We start from the raw sequence: 27,803 nt of genomic DNA, 5'->3' as shown, positions 1-27,803 counted from the left end.
GGCGTTAAGAAAGTATATGAACAGAAACTCTTGTCACGTGTCAAAATTTTATTAATATAAAATAATAAAATTATGTCATTTTTTATGAATCATGAAATAGAAATTGAGAGTACGTGTAATATTACTTTATTATAAATTTTTTAATTTTTTATAAGGTGATTCGCGAAAAGATAGACTAAAATTGTCACATTATAAAAAATTAATACTCCTTACTCAATAACACTTATGTTAATAATTTAAAAATTAAAATTCTTATTTTGTATAAAACTATAAATACAATATAATAAGACTGATACAAAATAAGAATTTCAATTTTGGCACTAAGTTGCTCCCTTATAAGGGAGGTTGTGGGATGAGCCACAGCGGATGTATTGACTCTTTGTGTTTCAATTGATTGAGAAAGTAATTATGAATAAATACTGTATTGTAATAGAGTTAGTAGTATTAAAAAATAATAATAATAAGAATTTCAATTTTTTTAATGAGAAGCGCCATAATAAATACATAGGACTTTATAGTTAGCCAAGTTAGGTTCCATCATCTATGGCGCAACGTAAGATGACCCAAAAACTGTTTACTTGCCATAGGAGAATGTTTCATTTGAAAATGAAGCGAAAAATCCTCTGCCGCTTCTCCGTTCTTCACAAGTACCTCTCCTCCTTCTGGTACCAATTTCTTGCTTTTTGGATCACCAAATCCATCAAATACAGGCAATTGCCCCGCACCATACCTGTATCCGCCGCTCAATCCCCACCGCAGCCCGCCGACGGCCGCCGTTCCACCTCCGACTCAGCCCTGCCGTGCTGTTCAACAGATTTGGTGTCCTTGAAGATTTGCCTTTTGGGTGACAACCAAACTGGCAAGACCAGCTTTTTGGTTAGTTTTACAGTACTAACCAAAATTCTCGTTTTTAAATTCCTTTTGAACTCTGATTCTGATTTTGCTATACATTGAAGACCAAGTATGTAGGGAAAGAGAAAGCGCAGGAAGGGTGTTTGACAAAAGGTCTGTACCAGATGGACAAAACACTCAATGTCAGAGGAGCTCGAATCTCTTACAGCATCTGGGAAGTTGAAGGTATCCCTTCAGGATTTTAACATGTTACACAGGAAAACAGCATCCAATATCTGTAACAATGAGAGTATGATAACCAAGTTTGTCAAACTATTGACTTGGTAATAATAAGTTTATAACTTCAACTCCTAGATGGAGCGGGCTATTAGTCTTCTTGGTCTGAGCTTGAGCCGGTGAATTCCGGACAATATAGGATTGGTTTACTTAGAGCACGCCCTCAGAATAGTGACTATGAGTTTTTCTCTTTTGTCAAAATGAGAATATGATAAAATCTTTTACTGACATCAAGAAACGATAATGCAGGAGATGATTCTTGTTCCCAGGACCATATTCAGGCCGCATGTAAAGATTCAGTAGCAATGTTGTTCATGTTTGATCTGACCAGTCGGTGCACCCTGAACAGGTATAAAATCATACTGTAAATATATGAATTCAGATTCCATAGAAATTTATCTGATAATTATATGAATTGTATCCTGTAATCAGTGTCCTTGGATGGTACCAGCAGGCCAGAAAATGGAATCAGGTCTAAAACATATACTGTTCCTATTGATTTTTCTGCAACAATATACTATTTAATGATGAAATCTTAAAGGGCACATGGCCTGACATAAGAGTTTCTGTCACTCATTTCAGACAGCAATTCCTGTTCTGATTGGAACCAAGTTTGATGATTTCGTCCAGCTGCCCCTAGATCTGCAATGGACAATTGCCAGCGAGGTAAAATTCTTGTCTTTATAAATAAGCTAAAATATCCCAGGAATCTATAGATTCTTGTTGAAAGCAAAAATCTTGTGGTTAAAACATATATGTATATGCTGTTTATGAACAGGCAAGAGCCTATGCTAAGCTACTGAATGCAGCAGTGTTCTTTTCAAGTGCAACCTACAACATCAATGTGAATAAGATCTTCAAGTTCATAACAGCAAAGCTCTTCAACTTGCCATGGACGTTGCAGAGGAACCTCACCATTGGCGAACCCATCATCGATTACTAGATTTCCTCGCTACTTACTCGTCTCGTTTAACTGTAATTGTACACAGGAAAAGCCAAGAAATTACCTCCCCAGGAGAGTAATTTAATTACAGTCAACCGGTCACTGGATTTGTTGATGTTGAATACTCAGTGATACGGGTTGTTTTCCTTTTATTTTAGTTTATGCAATTTGCAATGCAGTGTAGGAAGTGCAAAGAGCTTCTAAACTCCATGTACAAAGAAACTCTTGTTACATTTGCTGGTAATCAGTAAAATTGCGATTTCATGTAGTGAAAAAAGTGTTTGAAAATCTTACATTATTTTGGTGTTGATAGACAATGTGAATTGGACTAGACTGCTGTTTTTTTGTTAGGTTGTATATGTGACACGATTGTAAAGATTTATACCTTTACGAAAAATTAAAAGTGACAAAATGGTGATATGAGAAGTTTAAAATAATAATAACGATGATTATAGTGATGTCGATTACAAGAGTACATAACTCCCATAAAATTAAAGCAATTAGAGTTATAGATCGTTTCAACCCAAGAGCGGAAGGGATAAATTGCGAGTCGTCTTTTCAGTTTTTCAGTTTTTCAGTTCTCACTTTTACCTGTCGTTGGATGAAGTAAATCGCGAGTCCCTCCGTCAGTCTCTCTGCCTGTCTGTACACTTTGTACACAAAGACTCTTCATTTTGTGTACCAAGACTTTTCATTTCCTTTGATCGATCAATAACCAACTGAAGTAGTCCAATGAGGGCATGGAGCTAGTAAGTACAAAATTGAGAGGCAGTATCCGAAATAGCTAAGACTAGAAGGGCGCACATGCAAATACCCATAATTCTGAATCCGCCACGTTGAACTGTCTTCCTCCCCAGATCCACATTTCACCTCCCGAAAGCGAAACATCCTTCCCCTATAACAAAAAATTATATTCTGTTTTTGGCACCGGAAAACGACATGGGAGTTCTGTTGAAGCTAACAGACTTCGCACTCTTCATCTTCTTCCTCTTGATTGCCCTAGCGGCACCGCTTTTTGACGGCCAATGCGTTCTTTCGCCAGACCTCTACCCCCCATCCTTGGTGGACCTCAAGGCATGGTACGCTAAAGAATACGGCGACTATTTGGTTTCTGAGAAGCCACATTTCTTTGTTGGGTTGATCTGGCTTGAGCTCCTCTTCGCCTGGCCTCTCTCTATCATCTCTCTCTACGGGATTGCCGCGGGAAAATCCTGGGTTAGCACTACCTGCTTGCTCTATGGGACCTCCACCCTCACTTCCATGGTAAATCAATCTTTCCCTTTATGTTTCTTTTGCGTTCTTTGTTTGCTTTTGAAATGTTAGAATCTCATTGACAGTTTCCGCAGTTTTTCCGGCATTCATAATATAATTTGATTGGTAAACGGAAGTAAATTGTTGTATTTCATTGGAGTCATTTGAAGGTGTTTGAATCGTAGAATTGGATCAATATATGTTTAGGAATTGGACATTGCAATTTTTATTTGCATGTAAAACTAAGTGTCTAATCCCCTTATCCAAATTCAAAACTTTAATTGCAATGAGAAAGGAAAAAAAATCAATGAAATAGGAAGATCCTTTACATTAGTAATGAGGATTCAAAATTTTTTTTTTTCCTTTTTTCGTTTTCTACCAAAATGAAGCTTAGTTAGGCTTAAGAATTGTTATGAAAACTGAAAGATATCCCAGATTCTCAATGGCAATTCTGTGGCTGATTTGGTATTCTCACTTATGAAGTGCTAACTACAATCTCATTCTAATCTGAGTTTTTGATGTTTCATTTAACCTGCATTAGTTCTTTCTTAATTGGAGCCCCAGCGAAAGATGCCCTTTTTGGCAAACTAACAATGACACTGCTAGAGATATGGTCCTAGATTAGCTTTTGGACAAGAGGTCCTTGCTCAAAGAACTTTTTTTTTTGCAAAGAAAATTGGACTATTCCTTGCATGGGAGTATATCCATCTTGTGAGTTGTGATTATCTACAGACTTAACTGATGATGCTCAGTCTTTTTGTGGAATCATGCTGAACGATACTTTTTGCATGAATCTTCTTATAATGTGCTGTATGTACTCTTTAATTGAAGGACAGATTGATTATTGTATGGGTTGGATGGTTGCTTTTTTTGAATTAGTTTATAGTCATTCACAAGAAAAAGTTTATAATTCCCTAGATTTGGGTATAAAATGTACGTAGTAGTATTTGTTTGCACATTTCTCTGGGAATTTAGCTATAACTCCCTCTTAATGGAGTCTTTTGTTTTCAAGTTATTTGTCCTTGCAAAGAAACAATATATCCAAGACTTAAAATAGATTGTCAATTAGCGATTTATTCTATGACTAAGTTCTTTCATTGAGGTGTTCTAACAAGAGAAAATCATATTCTCATTGTCTTCGTAAGCTTAAATGCTAAAGATGTGTGAGGTTGACAGTACCATTTGGCATTTGCATTCATGAGAAGCGAACAGTCATTTCTATTAAATCAAAACGTATGCATCTGATTCATGAGGTGGAAGAAGAGTTGTGGGTATAATTACAAAGAAACTAATATGTTTATATTGGGGCTTATTTGGGACAAACAAACACACACAAAGGCTTTCAAGGCTAGATGAGATGAATAAACTTCTTTCTCAAGCAGCACCAAATGCGAGACCTTTTAAAAATGCCTCTTTTTTTCAAGAAACTCAGGCCGAGCCAAATAAGCTCAATATTTACAATTTGCTTGTCTATGTGACTAATGCTACCAATTTCAGGTTGCCATCCTTACAGAACAGACGCTGTCCAAGAGAGCATCAGAGAAGTTGCTGATGATGTACTACCCATTCTTTGGGTTTGCTGTTTTAGCAATGTTACGTGGTCTACTAGCTCATTCTGGCAAGGGCACGTCGATTGGCAAAAGACCTGCATCAAACAGGAAAAAGAAGGCTTGAATTTCCGAGCTCAGAAGATGACCTAAGAATTTTGCATTCTCTCACATTAATTCCTGAAACTCCTCTTTCTGGTTTTGCATTCGTTTTTTCGGTTTATCCGGACTTCAACTGATTACCAGCAGCAGATGATTTAGTATGCTTTTGAATTTAAGGCACCAGAATGTGTTTAGTTACTGCTATTAGTATGAAGTTGATACACATAACTTCTTTGTCTTTTGTAGTTCAGTTGGCCAAACTCTGCCCTGCATCCATTCAGAATAATTAAGATGATGTAGTGTGCTCTGTAACTGATATTTTGCCAAGCTAATTATTATTATTATTATTTTGGGTTGTGTTAACTTCAATTTTAAAAGTTTATATTTTTTAAATTAAAGATTCCTTTTTGCTTTTCTCCCATTTTTATGAAAAAAAATTTCAGTTAGTAAATGGACTCGTTTTCTTTGCCAAGCTAATTATTATTATTATTATTATTATTATTATTATTTTGGGTTGTGTTAACTTCAATTTTAAAAGTTTATATTTTTTAAATTAAAGATTCCTTTTTGCTTTTCTCCCATTTTTATGAAAGAAAATTTCAGTTAGTAAATGGACTCGTTTTCTCAGCCCCTCGCAATTGTAGTCATACAAACCTCAAAAGATCTGTGGGGTAGTTGTGAACTGGTCTTTACCGCTAGCAAGTTGTATAGAGACTAGAGAGTCACTTTTGAGAAGTAATTCTTGATTTGAGCTAGTCAATGGTTTACCTTTTTGTGATTTTTTACCGGTTAGAATGACTGAGCTAGCTTCGACAATTGTGTTGCAATGCTAACAAACAAGTATCTGTCTTTAGTTATGATTTTTTCTGAGATATTTATGTGTTCTGCATAGTTGCACAGAAAATCTGGTCGATTAACGTGAGCCATGAGTAAATGTGGGGTGGTGTTGGAGTCACCTGAGAGTTAATAAACTTCCAAACGGTCCCTACACGATCCCATGGTTGGTCACATGATCAAGAATATGACATGAACGGGCTAAATTATTGAGCTTAAAACAGTTTGATATGGACCACCGATGCATGCATTTGGCACAATTTGGAGCCACAATTTGTTAGATCGTTTGATCATATATGATATAACGACAAGTATATATGTTAGTATTACATGAATTGATTTAATGATGTTCTTATATCGTATGAAAGGAACACGACTTATTTTAAAGTTAGTGTTACTTGGGCATGAATTGATTTAATGTTATTATCGTATGAAAGAAACACTGCTTGATTTTGATATTAATGCACAAATTACATTGTGGGTCGAGTCCTATTATACGTATTATGGACCATGATCTAGATTACATACTTATAATTAACATATTATGTAATTTTAGTTAATAGATTACGTACATTTGAATGTATATAATATTTTAATTGTATGTCTCATGGTGGATCTTGGTCAACAGTATAACGATTGATATTAATGCTACTAATTGATATATATATATATGTAATTATTTTACTATTCATTTAATAAACCAGACCGTTCAAAACAAAAATCTAGTCCATCAAAAGAAAAGACAAAATAGTCTTGGCCAAGTCTAGATTATAGCAATTATTGGCAAATTATGCTGTGCATGGTGCATACGGATGCAAAAACGACGTCGTTTTAATAAAACGTGCGTCTCCCCTTAAAAAAAAAAAAATCATGTTCGATTCCCAGCAACAACATATGAACTATAATTCCATAATCGATGAACTATAATTCTAGAATCTAATCTATGAACTAAAAATTCCAGAATGAATGAACTAAAATTCCATAATCTAAAAACTAAAATTTCAGAATCGATGAACTACAATTCCATAATCGATGAACTATAATTCCATAATCAATAAACTATAATTCCATAATCTATGAACTAAAATTTCAAAATGAATGAACAATATAATGTTGTTGCTGGGAATCGAACCTGAATTTTTTTTAAAGGGGAGATGCGCGTTTTTTAATAAAACGACGTCGTTTTTGCATCCGTATGCACCATGCATGGTGCATACGGATGCACAGCATAACTATCCGCAATTATTATACCATGGGCTAGGATTCACACTGCACTATGGACTACGGTTTATGTGTTTATTTTTTGTGTTATGACTTTTTTGTCTTGTATTATGAAATTATGTACATTATGAGCAATGCCGGTTTTAGATTTTTGTGACCCTGTTCGGGTAAATAAATAAGGCCCTACCAAAATCAAAATCTTTAAAACTAATACCGTAATTTTTTCTAATATATACTATTTTAATCGAATATCAACCAAGGAAAAGCATATTCGGGGAGATAGTTTCTCTCTAATGTAGAAACGGTCCCACATGTCTGTTTCTGCTTATACGAAAAATTTCAGTAGTGTTCTGCTTTGATACATATTCACACGTATTTGAATGAATATTTAACAAATTTTGAAAGGATTGAAGAAATAGTAACAATTTTATTATCTAAATATATAATAAAAAAAATTTATCCGTGCATTGCACGCGCACTGCACAGATAATTGGGCAATTATTTGATCGAATTCAAACAAGGATAATATAAAAAAAAAAAACATAATCGATACAACCCATTTCATCAACTGCACTATATAATATTCGTTGTTATAATTTATATATGTATATTGATCAAAATATTCTTAAAGATTATAACAAATTTATTCCGTGCAACGCACGAGTAATAATAATAATAATAATAATAATAATAATAATAATAATAATAATAATAATAATAATAATAATAATAATAATAATAAGGTGGTAAAATGTTACTGTACGTAAAGAAAAAGCCAAAAAACATATTATGGAATAAATAATAATAATAATAATAATAATAATAATAATAATAATAATAATAATAATAATAATAGTAGTAGTAGTAGTATTATGGAATAAATTACAATTATAACAATAATAATAGTGTGCACAAGTTTTGAACCTTAGACCTCAAAATTAAAATATAATAAACATATGTTCCTAACATTTCTTCATGGAGCCTTTTAATTTTAATTGAAAACTTTTAATTTTTATTTGTAAACTAACTAGGTAAAAGTGAAATATTGGGCTTCTAAAATTTGGGACACCTCTAAAATTTGGAGCCATGTACGGTAGACCAACTTGCACAGTATCACAGTATAGAGTTTAGATATCGTTACTCTTGTAATATTGTTAGGAATTGATGCAAAGTGGAGCTAAACACAAGCTAGAACTATTCTTTTAGAAGCTAAACCTATCAATAAGGAGTTGGTTTGATATGATTAAGCTAATAACAAATAAGACAAGTAAAACAAAGGACCGGGATTTGGTTGATTCCAGCTAAGATGCCAAATATTGTACTAAAGATTAGGAAATTAAATTAAATCAAGGCATAGGGTAAGTGAGATGCATAAAAGTGTCCAAAACCACTCTCGTAGCTATTTGGACTCGCAACCTTACATTGAACTCCACTCTTGTAGCAATTCAACCCAAGGTTGCCCATTCAAGAACACAAATCATAAATTCTCCTTAATACCCGAAATACTCTCGTATTGGGCTTCAAGTGTGTAAATATGTGGCTAGTGTATAAGCTCTACCCCCGTAGCAACAAACACACCCCAAGTTAAACATATAATTGGGATCCAACAATCATACACAAATTTTTCAACATACCCTTTTCACACAACAACCCTAGAACTCCCAAATAAACACCCTTATGCAATATAAGTCATATTAGCAAGAAATCAAACCAAATTCTCCCAAAACACTTAGCTACTCATAATATAACAATATATAAACAATATTAAAGGAGTAATTGAAAGCATAAATGGAAATCAAAGGAAAAAGAGGAATAAGAAAACTTCTCTATTAATGGCCTGAAATCCAAGAGTTCTAATGTTCTTGAGCTTGGAAAATGGAAATGAACAACAAATCTACACCTATCTAAGCTATTTTAAAGTTAGCGCTAGCTATGAAGTGGGAAAAAAAAAATCAAAGATCATTTTTTGGGGTGAAAAAAGTCCCCTTTTAAAAAGGCCAAATCGCGCTGATAAAAAGAATAGGGGGCTGGCCACGGGCGTGGCCACACCCGTAGCCACCTGGCAGTGAATTCTGCCTGGTAACCACGGGCATGGGCACGCCGCGACTAGCCGGGTAAGCCTTCGATTGCGTCGGTGGTCACTTTGATGGTCTTCTCAGCCGCAGGTCACGCCATGGTCCATCTCAAAACGTGCAAAACTCTAAACATCATTACTTTGATCATCCAAAAGTGTCTTCGTGTTAAGGTGACACCAAAAACTTGATCAAATACTTCGTAGAATGCTTCAAAACCTCATTTCTTTGTCAAATCACCTAACTGTCCTAAGCCCTAACACACGCAATAAATTTATAAGTGATCAAAATGATTCCATAATATATATAATGAGTAACATGCACAAATATCAAAATGTACAAGGAAAAAGCATTAGTTTTAGACAATTATCAATTAGTCGTTTGAAATGTGAGAGCCAGCTAACGTTTGGAAAGATCTTCAACTTGAGACAAAATGGAGGAAGGAGAAGGGAAAAAAGATGAAGGAAGAGTAGAATAAATACAATAATTGGGTAGGGGCGTTGGAATGGGCATTCGCATTGCACCAAACTTGAAAAAATGGAAAACGACATCTACGAGCGGTAGAGCTTTGGGTTCAATTATTTAGAGGCTGATAGGGATTCCAACGATCCTCATGCAATTCCCTCACCGGTCTACTGCTACATAATTCAATTATTTACTCGTGCGTTTTGAACGTTCCCTATTTGTTTAATGTTGACAATTCTATTCCCATACGCTCAATTTTTTCTAGCCCTAAATATCAAAGATTGATATTTAATTTGTACTGAGAGTAATATCATAGTAAAAAAAAAAAAAATATCATTCAAGACCTTATAATCAAATGTTATAGGTTTAATTTTTAACCTTTTTTTTTTTTTTTTGAATACTATTGACTCTATTACAAAACAATATATGTTCTATACTTTCTCTATCTACCGGGGTTCGATTCTGTAACCTTCCCCCAAGAGAAGTCACAGAGGTATTATCTGAGCAGAAGCTGCTTGACAATTTCTAACCTTTTAAATATACCCTTATTCTATTACGGAGTATTTCGTTAGGTAAAATACCCTTTACAATGCATTAAGACAATTTTAAGGTATTGATAAACACCGATGTTTTTTTATACCAGGTACAATTATGCATTTTTTTTTTAGATTGTACTTAATATTGAGATAAGAGTTGATATTACTATATAAATCAAAAGCATATATGGTTGTATTCGGTGTAAAAGATCTGTTCAGATGCTCAATCTCATAACCTCCCACATGGGAGATGTCACTACATGTCATCAGGTGCTTGGCATTGTAGATTTTGTTTATTGCTAAATAAATTAAAAAAGCTATTTTCACTAAAACTCATTCCAATTAGTAAATATTTGATTTCAATTAGGATTGTGATTCCCATGTTTGAACCAAAAGCTTCAAAATGTTTAATTATAGAATTTTCAAGCAATTGAGCAAGTGGCCTTCACAACTTTTAGGGGCCATCACTAGACTTGAAGGATTACTATAAATACCAGCATATGTAAACCCATATTTCTCCACACCTCAAAGTATCAATATCTTTAGTAGTGTAACAGACGTAAAAGTATTAGATTAAATTTCATTTTAGGGAAAGAAATGGCCTTCTCTGCTGGCCAATCTTATGCAATTTCCACAGCTTTTGATCCCTTGAAGCAAAGCTTCGGGGCTACCAAGCCTCAAACTGCACCATTCTTCCCCAAGAAAATTGGCTCAAGAAAATCTTACCAGAAAGCCAATGTGATGTCCAAGAAACAGCTGTACATCTATGCAGTGAGCGGTTTCGGCCGCATTATTGAGCCCAAAGATTCGAAAACTCGGGACCCTTTAAGCCAATGCAACGCATACGAAGCTAGCCGTCCCCAGTCCATACCAATCGGCATTGAGCTTGATCGAGAAGCTCAGGCCGAGACTGCCCAGAAAATGAAGATTGGAGTCTACTTTGCAACCTGGTGGGCTCTGAATGTGGTGTTCAATATCTACAACAAGAAGGTATTGAATGCCTTCCCGTTCCCTTGGCTCACCTCCACTCTTTCTCTGGCTGCTGGCTCTCTCATGATGCTTGTCTCTTGGGCTACCAGAGTTGCAGAGACACCAAAAACTGACCTTCATTTCTGGAAGGCCTTGTTTCCGGTAAGTATCCAGCGTTTCTTTGATGATTTTCTCATAATGTTCAGCCCAAAAAAGCGAAACCCATGACCTTTGGTCTGACTCTGATATCAAATTGAAACATGTGCTTCATCTCAACTAAAAGCCTAAGTTGATGGTTGGATTGCACATTAATAGCTCAACACTCACGCGGAGCTAACAGGTTCGATCATGTGTCGTTGCCTAGATTTGTTTCAGAATGTTTTGAGCAATAACATTGGAAGTTTAATGTTTATAGGTTGCGGTGGCACACACAATAGGGCATGTGGCAGCAACAGTGAGCATGTCAAAGGTTGCGGTTTCCTTCACTCACATAATCAAGAGTGGAGAGCCGGCTTTGAGTGTTTTGGTCTCAAGTTTTTTTCTTGGTGAAACTTTCCCATTGCCAGTTTACTTATCACTTCTCCCAATCATTGGTGGGTGTTCACTGGCTGCGGTCACTGAGCTCAATTTCAATTTAACTGGTATGAAGGAAGGACATGCGGTTTTTAATAAATTAGTGCCCCACCTCCCCTTATCACTTCAAGGTTTTATGTGTATAATTCTTGGTTCAAAATGGTGTATAGGGTTTATGGGGGCAATGGTATCAAACGTGGCATTTGTGTTCAGAAACATATTCTCAAAGCAAGGGATGAAGGGGAGGTCTGTTGGAGGGATGAATTACTATGCCTGTCTTTCCATGCTGTCTCTTTTGATTCTCACCCCCTTTGCAATTGCTGTGGAGGGCCCACAGGTGTGGGCCCTCGGATGGCAAAGGGCCGTCTCTCAAATCGGACCTAACTTTGTATGGTAAGCGTTAAATTTGAGTCGAGACGAAATACATCATTAAATTGTATAGTAAGCATAGAAAAAATGTTTTTAATTCGTGAATCTGTGACAATCAGGTGGGTGGTGGCTCAAAGTGTGTTCTATCACCTCTACAACCAGGTGTCATACATGTCTCTAAATGAGATATCCCCACTGACATTCAGCATTGGCAACACCATGAAGAGAATATCAGTTATAGTATCCTCCATCATCATCTTCCACACCCCTATTCAACCTGTCAATGCCCTTGGGGCTGCCATTGCCATTTTGGGAACTTTCCTCTACTCACAGGTAACTATATATAATTAACACCCATCATTGGACAAGTTTTGGTTTGCTTTTGAGTCTGCAGGAACCAATGCCAAAATGTTAATTTGTATATGATTCTTTTGCAGGCAAAGCAGTGACAGATCGATGAGGCAATATAATTCAAAGGTTTTGCAGATTTGTGAAAAAGGGGAGCTGATAAAGAATTTAGCTGGACAAATTAAGTGGTTGAAGACTATATGACAGAAATTTCATCCTCACCGGATGAATGAGACCATGGCTAAATGCCAAAATGGTGCTACTTCCTAGTTGCAGAAACTCCATTCTCCCACTTGCTTAACTTTTGAACTTGTATAATTAATATAAATATATAGGTCTATTTGTTAACATAGTTAGTTTATCTGTCAATTTTGATTTATTTGACTACAAGTAGTTGTTTGACTTGGTTAAACAATCAAATAAGTATTTGATTAATTAGCTTTTTGTAACAGTTTATTGTTTCAAAATGTTAAAATAAAAAAGCTGCTCAAAGCAACTTTTTTGAACATCTTTTTAAGAAAGTTATTTTGCATGTAATTAATCAACTAACAACTAATTTACCAAATATATGTTTACAATCAGCTAATGCTATCAACTAGTTAAACCCACTAACTCAATCAGCTAATAGATATTTACCAAACACCTCATAATACACCAAGATTTTGAATTATGTGGGAACTGAATAATATTTTATTGTACTAAAAAAAAATACTTATTATTAAATATATTTAAAATTTTGAAATTAGAAATGGCAAAAGAAGTAAATAAATTAAAAAAAGAAAATGAAGCCCACCAATAAAATATAAAATACAAATACTTGGGGCCTCTAGGCTATTAAGGCACATTTTGTCCTTACAAAACCACTCACAAACTTTCTATATTTCTTATGGCAAGTTTTAATAGTTTTTCTTTTTTAATATTAACCTATTAGAACTTGCCCCATCAGGGGGTGATAAGTTTGTGAGCGGTAATACATAAGCATCTAGTATTGTCCTTTGTAATTTATCTCATTCACTATTTCTGAAGGGTTCAATCCTAAGCCCTCACCCGTCTGATACAATGTTTTGTTTTTTTTTGTTGTTGTTACCGTGATCCAATGTCATATACCTTACAAATATGTATATTGTCAAATGAAATTATAGTAGAATTAAAATGATACTTTAATTAATGTTGTTGTAATGAAACTAGTGTGTGAAAAAATGAAACTAAAAAACAGAGTTCGTGTAATAATTTATATTGTCAAATGAAACTAATATGTGTGAAAAATGAAATTAAAAAACATAACCCATAAAATAATACTCTGTAACATATATATATATATATATATATATATATATATATATATATATATATATAGAATATATATATATATATATATATATATATTTCTTTTTTTTTTTTTGAAAGGAAAAAAAAAAAAAAAAAAAAAACATAGTTCATGCAATAACTATGTTATTAATATGTCTATCATGAAATTGGATTATCGCTAATAATTTTAAAAAACTAATACATTTTGTCATTTTGTATAAATAAGTCAACCGAGCACCGTGTGTTACATGTGCTATTGTCGTGCATTACACGTGCCTATTGGGCATTGTGCTTTGAACATACTTGCTAGGTGATGTGCAATGGACGTGCTCCTTTAGTGTCATGTATTACTGGTACTGTGCAATGGATGTGCTCTTTTAGTGTCATGTATTACAGGTACTGTGCAATGGACGTGCTCTTTTAGTGTCATGTATTGCAGGTACTGTGCAATGGACGTGCTCCTTTAGTGTCATGTATTACAGGTACTGTGCAATGCACGTGCTCCTTTAGTGTCATGTATTACAGGTACTGTGCAATGGACGTGCTCCTTTAGTGTCATGTATTACAGGTACTGTGCAATGGACGTGCTCTTTTAGTGTCATGTATTACAGATACTGTGCAATGCACGTGCTCCTTTAGTGTCATGTATTACAAATACTGTTTAAGTGTTCATTAGCTACTATGCGTCGCTGGGCACAAAGAAATGCGAAGGCAGGAGAGAAAAAAGGAAACATATAGATTGAAAAAAAAAAATCCACACACAACAAGAAGTAGTTCAAACTATTTATATTGATTCAATTCAACAGTAAAAAATCAAACACACCAAATAACACAAAAAAATAATAATAATAAAGAAAATAATCCCAAATTGCATTACAAGAGTCTTAACATATAAAACCCAAAAATAGGCAAAGATCCTATATATATATATATATATATATATTCTATATAAAGCATAACGTCTCTTTTAATTTTCTCCTTCCAACTGCCCTATGAAGAAGTCAATTCACGAACCTTGGAACCAAGCTAAGGTGCGCTCTTGACTTGTTTAATTCTTCCATCTCTCTTCCTTCCTGCAATCACCAAGCTAAGCTTTCCAAATCAACAAGCATATTATTGATGTGCTCCTTACACTGAAAGCCATAAGTATTAAGATTGGATATAGCATATTATTGATTCAGTCTGTTTCTCAGAAATTTGATTTTATGTAATTAAGCACGTTTAGTCCGTTGATTTAGTTCATTGATTTAAAGTCTTATCCATATAAGTGAATCTACAATTTTATAGATCTCCCAAACGATTTTACTTCAAACATGAGAACACATGACTTAAGAAGTTTATTGGGAAGGAATACTTTAAAAGTTTTGTTGCTACTAGTCCTCTTGTGACGCTACTCTATTTAGTATTTAACCGAGCATCGTCTGGACCATATTGCATTAATACAACTCTCAATATTAAATTATTATCTAACAATAAGTCCCTAGCACGTCAGAAAGAGAGGCTTTGATCCTCTCGGCCGTGCAATGTATGAGCTCGTTCACCGTCGCAACCGATCCCACAGAAAGCCTTGCAGTCGGCACTGAATCAACCAATATCTGAAACGAAATCGTGAGCAGAGAACCAGCAAGCGCTCCGTCTGGGAGAATTGCAAATCCCGACGGCAGGAGGCCCACATAGTCCGGATCTCCGCCGCCCATGATGCCGTTCATCGCCACAATATCAACCGGAGCGTAAATAACGAAGGAAGCTGTAGGATCTGTGCTGCTTTCTTGCAGTATCAGCATGTTGCTCTGATTCCAATCCGCACTCTGACCAAACAAAAAAAGATTAATTTTTTCCATCATATATATATAGATCAGAATGAATCTAAGTAATTAATAATGGACTTACATTCACTCTCAGTAATGAGACGCAGTTCCCAGTTTCCCTGCCGTTCGCAATGTGTGCCATTTCCGTGACAGTGCCCGAATTTGAAAGAATGTCCCACTGAAAATAATAAATGATTAGGTTCTATTATTTAAAACAGAAATAGAATTGAAAATGATGGATAAATTGTAGGTAGATATACGTATACCTCGCTCCGAGAGTGTTCGCTACGGAGGAAATCAAAAACTCTTTTGGGTTGGGTGGGAAGCCAGAAGGAAGTGGAAGCACTGAGAACGAGGCCGGAGGGTCTGCCGGGATCATCCACGCTTTTCCTGATCATGATTCTGACATCATCGGACCCGGTTCCCGACAACACCGTCCACTCATGGGCTACAGTGGAGGAGCTTACACCCGAGCAGAAGCTAATCACCATTCTTTCCGCTAGCTTCAAGATGCTCTTTCTGCTTTGTGGAGATGCTATTGCTGTTACAGTACGTAAACAAAATAAATTCATAATAATTATCATTATCATCATCATATCCATCATCTTGAAGCTAAGAAAGTCGATCTTGGGTGCATGCATGCAATTACCCAGATTATCAGAAGTTGGGATGTTTGTAGCCATTGTGCAGGCCATACGTTCACACTGCCGATCCAAAGTCGCCACCCAACGTTTAGCTCCAAACACAATGCAAGAATCAATCAGGGGCTTGTAAATGTTACTGTGCACTTCATTATCCTCTATTTCTACATGCTCCACCCAAGTCACCTATAGCAAAATCTTGGAAATAATATTATATATCCTCTATATATATATATAGGTGTGCATTGAATAAACCTACTTTATGACCCTTAGCTTGCAGGATATATATAGTATATATTAATTATAGTATATTAACTTAGCTACGTTACCTTTGTGTAGCCATTGGGGACTTCTTTAATTATGCAACCCGATGGCCTTTTCCGGCACCAGCCTACCAGATTAACGTGGTCCAAGGAAACATCGACCACCGCCCATGTTCCTTCCAATAAGTTTTTACAGTATCTGATGAAGTAACAGTAGCGAGTCGGAACGTGTGGAGTTGGCACTTGAAATTCAGCGTAAATCTGGGAAATAAGAAACAATTAGGAATCCATGATTAATTTCCTTAGCTTGTTTGAAATGCAATTAATATAGGAAATGTGGATATATATATATATATATATGATGTCTGTATTTTACCAGTAGCAAAGCTCCGTCATAGCTTCCTGCCTGATGTCCCGTTGATACAACGTCCACAGTGACAGCTCTCGACACAATGCTAGAAAACATGGCCGCCCAATGACTCTGGTGATTATCAACCAATAAAAATTTACAAACCTGAGGGTATACAAATTTACAAACCAATAAAAATTTACATACTTACCACATTCATGAGAGTCTCAACAAGATGCAAGTGATTTATAATCACGATTTCAGTTTCCCGGGAAGCCTCGGTCTTATAGCCTTGAGGTTTTGGTGAAAAGCCTCTGGAAAATAGCCGGAAATACTCGTCCTGGTCTAGCAAAGTAGTGGTGCCGTCGATGCTGGGCACCCACAGCGGCTCCTTCATTCTTGCCATCTCAAGTAACTCCTCCATGGCCGCCGCCGCAAGTTCGGTTACAACTGACTTGTGAGCTTCACCACCAGGGCAGTTCATGCTTCTTGGAGTCTCTCCGCCGCTTCCATACGCCTCTCCGACGTTGTCGGCGGCTGACTGCCCTGCCGACGTTGGAGCTCCGAAATGCTGACTGCCCGCACCGGGCGTCGCTGGAGGCGAGCAAACGTTGAAGGTCGCGAATGGCGGCTCCCCTAAATACTTCGCAGTGATCGAAGAAACGCGATCAAGCTGTGGAAAAAAAGGTGAAAAGCTGAAGAATTGAAAGAAAAAGAATTTTTATTTTATTTTATTTGAGTTGGTATATATATATATATATATATATATACCTCAGCCTTGAGTCTTGCATATTCCATCCGGGCCTCATTTACATCAAACGGCACTTCTCCGATGGTGAGCGGGCCATTGCAGTGTCGGCAAGTGAAGTCGCCTAATTCTTGTCTCAACCTGGCATTCTCGGCCCGAAGCATTTGAGCTTCAGCCCGAAGATTTTCGTTCTCTTCACGCTCATTGTGAGTCTGTAATCAAACCCAGGTTTACATGTGATTAGTAATAAAATAAAATAAACAAATTGTTATTATACCTTCACTTGGGTGCGTTTATTTTGGAACCAAAACTTGATTTGCAAAGGCTCCAATCCCAACCGACGACCTAGCTCCTTCCTTTGCTTATCGGTTGGGTGAGGACACTCCTTAAAAAACCTATTTATATTAAACCAACAAAATGATAAATAAACAAATAAATAATGAAAAATGATAAACAGATAAACCCAACAATTTTTTTTCTTTTTCTTTTGGCTTACGCTTCCAGTTCTTGGATTTGGTGCTGAGTGTGACGGTGGTAAGGCTTCGGCCGTTTGGTAGACTGTTGATTCGCGCCTTCATCATTAACGGAGTTATCTTCGTCGTCGTCATTGTTGCCGAAGTTGGCCGCCGTCGGCAGCTGCATTAGTCGTCCTTCCGACGTGTTTGAAAGGATCTCCGGTAACGGGTGCGGACCTTCTTCATGATTTGGCTGTGACAATTTTTTGTTTTTGAGTAAAGTTAAGATTGATTTGATTAGATTAGAGTATTAGATAGGGGACATACACAAATTTATATTCCCTCGTACACACATTTACAACATATAAAGGATGTATTGAATGATAGAATTGTAGATGTTGTTGTATTTATGAAAATTATTAACTTTTTTGAGATCCAAATATTAATTGAAGGACAATTACTTTTTTGGGACAAATACCATATCTCATTATATAAATAAAATCAATGCACTATCTATATTTCGTTAGAGTTTAGGGTTCCGTAAGAAAAAAAAATTGACACGTATTACGCGTACTAGCTAGTCGCACCTAATATGCACGTGCACTGCACCACTCCAATATTTTTATTATTTTTTTTTTTTTGAATTTTTTTTCCTTATTTTCCCGTCGGTAGGAACATATATGACTCTTATTTTTCAGATTTGAACTATATATATAAAGATTTGATCTATATTGCCCAGGCTACCAGATACTCTATCATGTATACAAACTATAAAAAGTCATCACACTACTAGCTCTCACAACAATTTTGATTCACGGAGAATAGAAACCATATTTCATGGGAATGAAAGAGGTTAGGGAATCATAAATTTTTTCCTTTCTGGAAGGGAATGGAGAATGGAAGCCATTTTATTGAAAAGAGGAGAAAAGTTTTAAATGTTGAAATATATATGTCATGCGCTCATAGAAAATGGAGATCGATCATATATATCATCATTGATGACAGGTTAAGTTATAGAGAGGTGGCCCAGAAATCCCACCAAGCTCCATGAATGCTTACGCAAATTAAACATCCATTACTTCCAGAGAGAGAGAGAAAAGTGTATTAAAGAGTTGACTAGAGTCACCTGACCAACAGAAAACCCTGAAGAAGAAGCAAAACCGGCATCATATCCATTGTAATTTGTAACCATTGACGACAGACGACTCACCGGAATCATCATCATTTCATCTGACATTTTCTGCCGTAAAAAAGAAAAACCTTAAATCCTTTAAACTTAATGAAGTCAAAAAAAAAAAAAAAAACTACTAGAATTTTACCTTGTTTTTGGGGTTCAGAAGCTTTCCAGGCTTATGCACAAGCAAAATTTCCTATAAAAATCTCAAGCACATTGCTAAGGATGACTTAGCTTATTTGTATGCAACAAAAATGTACTGTGTTTACTGAACTGAAGTATGGATCGGAGTATATATGATGCCTCTTTGATAACTTATGCATAAGATTGATGAAGTGAATAGGATGGATTAGTAGTGAAATAATGGTGGAAGGTATTTATAGGAGAATAAAGAAAGAGAATGAGATGGAGAAATTAAGAAAAGAAGGGAGGTTGGGAGAGTAAAAAAGGGAACGGATGAAGAAAAGATCAGAGGCAGTGATCTAAGGAGTAAATGCTTTGAAGACCAGAAGATGGTGAGTGCATTAAATACAGAAGCTATATAGCCATTTATTACTTATTGCAATCCTGAAAAGAAGAGGGTGGCCGGGACAGGTAGCTAGCTTGTATGGTGAAGTCAACATTTTTTTTTTTTGAGAAGAAATTATAAGAATTACTGTACAATTCACAAAATTTCCCCATGTTCTATTTTAGCAACTTCACAATCCATTTCCCTAATCTCTAAATAACACTTAAAAGAGCCCTGAAAAGAGTATAATAATGGTTGAAGGGGTGGAATATATATAATTTTTGTATCAAAAGGTCATCAATTCAATTCTTATAAACATCTCGGCCTATAGCAAAATTATTCTTAAAAGAATAATAATAATGATCAGGGAGCTTGTAATAAACAATCTTAGCATTTCTAAAATAAAAAGAAAATGGAAACAGCAACCCTAATTACCATCTTTCTATCCGGTTTATTTGTAAGTTTTACTGTGTACGCATTATATACCACTTTTGGGCAACCTTCTCAACAAACTAGGTGAAGTAATGAGCCCCTAATATCGGGAGGCTCATTACTTCAACTGAGATAATAAAAAATCATTTTACTTTTTAGTTTGAACTTTAGGCGATTCTCGAAAAAAAATAGTAAAAAATATTATCCTAGAGTTGAGACTAAGAGGAACATATAAACCAATGTTTACTAATTAGAATTTTTTTTTTAGTACATGGAAAACAAAAAAATATATATGTTGATTTGCATAATTTTTCATTCTGAAAATTAGAAAAACACTTTTTTTTTTTTATTTGACACGAAAAAACTTTTTTATACATTTTTTTTTTTTTTTGAATGTAAACTTTTTTATACATAATTGTTCTCTAAATGAAAACTATTTAAACCCCTACCACCTATCTATCTTTCTCCTGCCATATACCTAACTACCTCATTCTCACTCTCATATACTTACATATTTATACACTATTATGATTACATATCCATTACCATTTTCTCTTAATTATTGAGAAGTACATAATTATTCATATTTTCACATTGCATTTAAACTTATTTTATTTTTCATTTGTTATAATTTTGCCAAAGTGTTCATTCTTTAATTCATTTGTGTGTTTAGGTATAACTCTTGATGAATGAAATGAACTGAATGATTTTTAGTGCATTTTGTATGAAATTGGAATTAAGGGAAACTTTGGAGATAAAAGGAGATCAGAGCAAAAGTTGTCTCATGGGCGAACAAGGTGATAGATGCCGTTTAGAAGCTGTTCAAAGGAAGCACGGGATTCATGTGATAAGAGCAAAATAAAGGAAATGACAATCAAATTGTAATGAAAGATCAAGCAACAATTAACAATCAATAGTAATAGATCCACTAAGGCTTTGGACTAGCTAGGTATCTAAAGTGTAGATGATATAGTGTATTATTGGTTAGAGATCATGTAATGCATTAACAATGGAACTAGGGAGATGCTACTAGGTGCCAACATCACTCTCGTGGTCGTTAGATCAGACTATCAATTAGCTTCAAGCCCCACTCTCATGGTGACTTAAGGCCATTGAAACATTTCATCAAACATGTGGTGTTCGTATCTCCTTTTCAACCTCTTTTTCTCAAAGTATTTTGCATGTTTAGTAGTACTGTGAAATTGGAATGATTATCAATATTGACGTTTAGTTATGTATAACCTTATGATGAGAATAATAAGGCAATTGATTCTAATATAATGACATTCAAAACACCAATATAAAAAAAAAAATCAAAACAAAAATCTAAAAGCAATAATCAAAACTTAAAAATTATATTACTAATAAAATAAAATGATACTCATCTTTAATTAGGGAATGATATGATGTTTTTAATTGAAAAGGTAATCAAATCACATACTTATATTCTAACAAATTATCTACTAAAAACTAATTATGATTTTAATTCTAATTCCTAGTACGTAAACCCATGAACCAAACCACGCCATTAGTTTTGATGTTTTCCGTTATGTTTATCCATGTGCTTGGGTACTTGATATTAAAATTTAATTTCACAAATGCTAGACACCAAAGTAAAAAATTATATATATTTCACTCAAACAAAACACATCTAAAAATATTTTAAATATTCGTGTCTAAAAATATAATCACTCAAAATTCTGAATTTGTTTTATTTATAATGTTATAATGAAAATTTGAATTAAATAGGTCCTAAGTATTAAATTATTTCAAAGGTGTTAATTAAGAATTAATATGTCACATTGACTTTGGTCAATAATATATACTGCTACTATATTGGTATTATCTATCATCTATCTAATACTAAATAAGTTAACTATTTTATATTCAACTTTTTTATTTGAATTCGTCAATTATGAATAATTTAGGCTACTTTATCTCTTTACGCTTTTTCTTAATTCTGCTAGGATTATAAGGCATAATTTACTCCATGCATACCTTTAATTAATGAATGTACATTTTCCTCGTCACTCATTAGACACTGGGCTTACATAATATTAATACACAATCGAGTCTCAATAAAAATATATAATAGTCTGAGTACAAGGCATCCCCTTCCCCTGCCAATCATCTCCCCTCTAACCCTTGACCTCACCTCCTTAATTAGCCCATGACATCACGTCCCTAACCCAAGCAATTAATTTTTCACCTTATATACTCCTGCCTAACTCTATGCCATTGAGTTACCCAATTTGATGAATCCATTGAGAGACTATGGCCCACTCATGATGACATGGGCGGCAAGCGCAAAAAAGGTTTAGATATTTGATAATGTAGTATATAAGAGAGTTGTTTTAATTTGGAAGAGTTTCTATTACATGCACTCTAATTTTTAGTCTCGTATTTTTATTCCACATCAAGAATTTAAAAGGTAAAATTCTTGGTGCATGTCAGATTGTAACCGATGAATTGAAGAGGCTAATAACTAGGAAGCCTTTTGGCATCGAAGTCATGCTATCGTGTCTACACTCTCCGAGACCACTATAATAAAATTGTAAACTAAACAAAGTAATTAAATATTTGTAAATCCACTTTCTATTTAATTTGTTATTTTCTCAGATTGTAACCGATGAATTGAAGAGGCTAATAACCAGAGACCCTTTTGGCATCAAGGCCATGCTATCGTGTCTCCACTCTCCAGGATCACTATAATAAAATTGTAAACCAGACAAAGTAAATATTTGTAAATTCACTGAATATTTAATTTGTTATTTTCTAGTTGATTGAATTATTATTATTATTATTATTATTATTATTATTATTATTATTATTATTATTATTATTATTATTATTTTATTATTATTATTTTATTATGTTTTGGGACTAAGATAGAATTGCAAAGATGTAAACAAAACAAAAAACAAAAAAAAAAAACAAAAACAAAAAAAAAAAAAAAATTGTGAATTGTAATTGCAAATGTGGTGATATGAGGTTGTTGGTTTTACAACTTAGGTAGTCGTCAACTAGCCAACACGATCAGTTGAAAATAGATAGAATTGCTATGTAAAAATAGAATAATTGCCATAAGATTAGTTGCTTGGAGTAATAAAAGATTTTTAACTCTTTACAAACCCATTGTTCTTGACAAGTAAGACGTACTATTCACATTTTTACAACACTCTTTTACTTTTCAAAATTAAATCTTATTGTCATATTATCACACGGGGCCGGGCACGGGCGATGCAAGCAAATTTAGTCAAAGGGCCCTAATTGCCCACCCTTTTTTTGGGGGCGGTTACGAGATGAGTTTAGCATATCTAGTTAGGACATCATTATCATTTACTTGTAATCTTCTTACAAATTATCTCAATTCAAGGTTTGTTGTCTTCTGAGGCCAAATATATTGTCCTTACGCTTTATTTTTATCATTTATCCGGACCTTAATTAATTAATTCCTTCAATTATAATAATAATAATAATAATAATAATAATACTAATAATAATAATATCACACGGGGGCCACGGGGCTGAGCACGGGCACGGGCCGTGCAAGCAAATTTAGTCAAAGAGCCCTAACTGCCCACCTTTTTTTGGGGGTCGGTTACGAGATGAGTTTAGCATATCTAATTAGGACATCATTATCATCTACTTGTAATCTTCTTGCAAATTATCTCAATACAAGGTTCTTTGTCTTTTGAGGCCAAATATATTGTCTTTACACTTTATTTTTAATTTATCATTTATCCGGACCTTAATTAATTAATTTCAATAATAATAATAATAATAATAATAATAATATTTTGCGCACAAAGAGCCCCCATCATTACCGCTGGTGAAATTCAATCCCTAATCATTCTTTACAATTTTCACCTATAGAGCTGCCCACGCGAACATTAAATAAATATAATTGTAACAACATGTTATCCACAGTGTAATTTTTTGAGGATGCAAATGCTCTAAAAGATACATTCACATCCTTAAGAGAATTAATAAATTGATCATTGAAGACTGAGTCCACCACACTATTAAATATATAAAGAAACAAATTCTTATAGTGATTGAATGACTACCCATTTTACTTGTACCATTTTTTTTACAAAATTGGACGTCAATATTGTTAAAGCTGGTGGTCCCATTCTGGTTTGTTGACTCTTCACTTTCCAGTTTCCAATCAGAAGCCGGGTCAACTCAACGGTTCAAAATTCCCAAAAGTTTAAACCTAATGCAGCATACAGCTGACTAGATGCGTAAAGATAAATATGAGGTCCCACCGCAAATTATTGTCCACACAGTTATATGGATCACTGTCGAGAACGACATCGATGAATTTTATAAATTTGAATAATTTACATTATGTGTTAGAATAATGTACATGATGTGTTAAAACAATGAAACTTCTGTAAAAAAATAATGTGCTTTATGAGTTAAAATAATGTACATTGCACTTTAGAATAATGTACCTTACAAATTATAAATATGTATGTTGCAGTGAATCGCATGAAAAATGCACAAAATGACGTCATTTTTTGACCATGATCTACACAGCTTTGTAGATCACGGTACACGCAATAACTATTGGAGGTCCCACAGGCTACAGAGTACCATATTGGGGGCCCAACCAGAGAAGAATCAACGTTGGCGGCCCATGCCTGTTGAAAGCCCATTACGTGACAAAAATGGTCTGAAGACTCAGCTTCATTCCCTAAATATATATAAGCTGGTACCAGTTGTCGGAATATTTGTAATTTGTTTGATAACATCACCGGAAAAATACATAAATAAATAAATGTTGTTTGTATTATTATTTTTATTTAAATAAAACTTGAAATTTAGTAGTTATCGAGCTAAATATCTTACGAACTTGACTGAGATTGCCCGATGTTTGTATTATTTAATCTAGTATAAGTGGATAAAATTTATGTATTTAAAATAATATTTAAATTTGTATTTTAATTTAGATAAAAGCTAAATTATTGAAAATAAAATTTTAATTTTATTATTAAGTACTAAATAAATTATAGATATAGTTTATGTTCCATATGACTTTTCTTGTTTTTTTTTTTTTAAAGAAAACTATTTCAACAACCTCACAATTTAGTCTAACTCAAGCATTAATGGAACATGATTTTTCCGACCCATCATGTGCCGGATCATCAATTTAAATTCATACAAATAAAGATAACAGAAAAATAAAGCATGAAAAAATAAATAAAAAGCACGTGAAAATTCAAAAAAAAAAAAAAAAAATCACAAACTTTTTCTTAGTGTCAAGTCTAAACTCCGCTATTTTGTATTGATGGATATATATGTACATGATCTAGTGATGAGAATTTTTTTTTTTTTTTAATGCAATCTAGTGATGAGAATTAATCCATTCTATACGGAGAATATATAGAATAAGAACAAATAACTAATTTGCTATAACCGTAGTGTGTAGGGTTCAAAAATGGAGGTACAAATTTGGTATTTTGTATATATATACCAGCGTGGCAGCGTACAAGTATTCAGGATCTTGTAGGCTAATTCTGAAACGTCTTACCACTCTTACGATTCATCTCATCCACCCGTCTCTATGGCATGAACAGGAGAGGTGTCTTAAATTTAGGATTAAAACTTATATATCGAAAAATTAATCAAAAGATTGAGGAGGCCATGCTTTGCCTAAGTATATGTGTTTGCCAATAGCCACATACAAAGGATGGAATAATTAAGGCGACCCCTCGGCGCAAATGAGAATTGAGTTAAGTTCATGCATGCACTTCCCAATTATACTCTAAATTTGATTCCTTTCCTAACGAGTGTGCATTAATCTAAATAGGGTCCACATTATTATAATGTGAAGAAGCAAAGCCACATGAGTCATGACCCTTCATAATTGAGGCAATCAGCCAGCCAGAATTGTATAATGCCAAACTAAATTGGGTAATTCTAATTTCTAATCACAAAGGTCAACTCAACATACTATATATCTCCCATCAAAATAAACTTTAACTATATACTCTCATAAATATTATTTATGTTCGTAACACAACTTACATTAATTGATAAAAAGAAAGAAAGAAGAAGAAGAAGAAAAGACAAATTGTTTTTTTTTTTTAGCATGCCTTAACGGTAAGAGGCACGTTTAATTTAAGTCCGTATCATACTAAGACTAATTCTCGTTCCCATCGGACTGATCCAATTAAAGAGTAAAGTGCTGGCCAGATTGAGGCAAATTGTTCTTTAAAATAATAATTAAGTGATAGAAAATTAATTTTTTTAATAAAAAAAGTGATAAAAAATAAGTTCAAGCCGGACCCACCGAAAGATTCCCATCATGGGTCCTCCTCCATTTCTCCCACAGTTCACATTTCCGTTTTATATATCTTCCCACGTATCGAGGCAACACTGATCAGCTCTAAAACAGCAAACCTCTTCAACCGAAACTTTGGGAAAATCAAAGAATCAGAAAGAGGATGAGTTTGTACGAGAAAAGTTTCGTCGGTCGTGAACAGCAGGAAGAGAGTGGGTGGACTGCATATCTGCAGGATTTTTCAGAGAACAAAATGATGGGCTCATCATCATCATATTCCAACCAGGAAGATTATGATTGCAGTATAGTTAGCAGCCCCTCTTTGGTGTCTGATGCTGCTACTTATGCTGCAAGGAGGAAGAAGAAGAGTTCCAGTGATTTTAGAAGAGTCAAGAATAACACAGAATGTTCTTCGTTGGGTGGCTCCCAAGTTCTCAGGAGATTGAATTTGAAGAACCCAAAACCCAGTGACAAATATTATGACCCTGATTTGGAAGACACTGCTAGCTCTCCTGTCAACAGTCCAAAGGTCACAAGAAATTCAACTTTATTATTATTTTTTTTTTCATCTTTTAAATCTCTCTACTTGATGGTGTGCATAAGAAACCCGTAACCACTCTACCAGATAGTGTGCACTGGGTAAAACCCGCCCTGTAATCTTGTGGTTACCAAGTTAACAGTCTAACCAACTTGGTTCGGGATGCTCCGTCTCTTTTCCTTCTTCTTTTCTTCTTTTGCTGGTTCTGAATTGAGATATGCAATCTGGTATTCATCAACAGGATAGAACCTTCAAGCAGCAGGTTGAGATTAACCCTAGAAGAACTCAAAATAATGTTCTGAATTATCTGGTACAGAATCGTTAATCCCATTTTATAGTTAATATTTTAATGCTATTATTTCGTTAATTATTGATTTTGATATATATTAAAAACCTTGTTTTAATTTGTCTTTTTCTTTGGTGTAGGGAAAGGAAAGTGGGTTTGAAGGATTTCAAGAAATGGTTATGGGCGCAGAAGAGGAAAGAAGCAGCATAAACTTTGATGGAAAGATTAGTACGGAGTGCATAGACTTGAAGAAAAGAGGGCTATGTTTAATGCCTTTGTCCCTGTTAGTGAATTATCACAAACAGTCTTTCTAGCTCCATTAATTAGCTTCTTCTTACCCCCAGAAACCACATGTTGTATATCAAGAAGAGACAAGAACTATATATGATGCATTGTCCATGTAATTATATCCATTACATATATAATTAATGAGCTTAATTAACCTTTTGCTTCTTTAAATTCATCTCTTTTCTTTTGGCACCAATTTTAATTGCAAGCGAACTTTTGTCATTTAGAAAATACTAGGGAAATTTGAGATGTTGGCCGGGGTTGTTTGTTCTAGTTATTTTTCTTTTATTTTTTAATGAAACCCTAGTAGTCACTTTTCGAGTAGAAAAAATTTCAAGGAGTTGGTATAAATTAA

General features: G+C 34.5%; 5 protein-coding genes across 7 annotated transcripts; 4 read left to right on the top strand and 1 right to left on the bottom strand.

The window, feature by feature from the left end:
* The first annotated feature begins 517 nt into the window (after positions 1–517).
* Positions 518–2,364, top strand: LOC109188154 (septum-promoting GTP-binding protein 1-like). Its single transcript, XM_019338704.1, has 6 exons — positions 518–876; positions 957–1,077; positions 1,378–1,477; positions 1,561–1,600; positions 1,711–1,794; positions 1,907–2,364. Exons 1-6 carry the CDS (start codon positions 544–546, stop codon positions 2,069–2,071), a joined length of 843 nt encoding a protein of 280 aa, XP_019194249.1. The 5' UTR covers positions 518–543; the 3' UTR covers positions 2,072–2,364.
* Positions 2,365–2,922: 558 nt separating this feature from the next.
* Positions 2,923–5,332, top strand: LOC109187278 (transmembrane protein 97). Its single transcript, XM_019337453.1, has 2 exons — positions 2,923–3,334; positions 4,820–5,332. Exons 1-2 carry the CDS (start codon positions 3,011–3,013, stop codon positions 4,994–4,996), a joined length of 501 nt encoding a protein of 166 aa, XP_019192998.1. The 5' UTR covers positions 2,923–3,010; the 3' UTR covers positions 4,997–5,332.
* A 5,277-nt stretch (positions 5,333–10,609) lies between these two features.
* On the top strand, positions 10,610–12,714 carry LOC109187262 (glucose-6-phosphate/phosphate translocator 2, chloroplastic-like). The gene is made up of 5 exons (XM_019337428.1): positions 10,610–11,230; positions 11,484–11,709; positions 11,812–12,034; positions 12,130–12,343; positions 12,448–12,714. Exons 1-5 carry the CDS (start codon positions 10,697–10,699, stop codon positions 12,457–12,459), a joined length of 1,209 nt encoding a protein of 402 aa, XP_019192973.1. The 5' UTR covers positions 10,610–10,696; the 3' UTR covers positions 12,460–12,714.
* A 1,723-nt stretch (positions 12,715–14,437) lies between these two features.
* On the bottom strand, positions 14,438–19,537 carry LOC109187321 (homeobox-leucine zipper protein HDG2-like). 3 transcript variants are annotated; one of them, XM_019337507.1, is made up of 14 exons: positions 19,250–19,537; positions 19,057–19,170; positions 17,972–18,183; positions 17,753–17,870; positions 17,499–17,687; positions 16,939–17,400; positions 16,755–16,859; positions 16,445–16,639; positions 16,124–16,301; positions 15,741–16,015; positions 15,557–15,652; positions 15,145–15,474; positions 14,799–14,814; positions 14,438–14,735 (listed from the first exon to the last, which is right to left on the bottom strand). In XM_019337507.1, coding segments are annotated over exons 2-14 (2,289 nt in total). In that variant the 5' UTR covers positions 19,168–19,170; positions 19,250–19,537; the 3' UTR covers positions 14,438–14,733. The 3 variants fall into 3 exon arrangements, with proteins under 3 accessions (XP_019193052.1, XP_019193051.1, XP_019193050.1); XM_019337506.1 differs by having other exon boundaries at positions 14,438–14,739; positions 15,741–16,301; XM_019337505.1 differs by having other exon boundaries at positions 15,741–16,301.
* A 6,907-nt stretch (positions 19,538–26,444) lies between these two features.
* LOC109187580 lies at positions 26,445–27,602 on the top strand. Its single transcript, XM_019337811.1, has 3 exons — positions 26,445–26,865; positions 27,116–27,184; positions 27,301–27,602. The coding sequence occupies exons 1-3, from the start codon at positions 26,500–26,502 to the stop codon at positions 27,472–27,474; spliced, it is 609 nt and encodes a 202-aa protein (XP_019193356.1). The 5' UTR covers positions 26,445–26,499; the 3' UTR covers positions 27,475–27,602.
* Positions 27,603–27,803: the final 201 nt, after the last annotated feature.

This window comes from Ipomoea nil, unplaced genomic scaffold (genome assembly GCF_001879475.1).
Source record: "Ipomoea nil cultivar Tokyo-kokei standard unplaced genomic scaffold, Asagao_1.1 scaffold1421, whole genome shotgun sequence".
Lineage (NCBI taxonomy): Eukaryota > Viridiplantae > Streptophyta > Magnoliopsida > Solanales > Convolvulaceae > Ipomoea > Ipomoea nil.
This window is presented reverse-complemented; position numbering and strand designations above follow the sequence as displayed.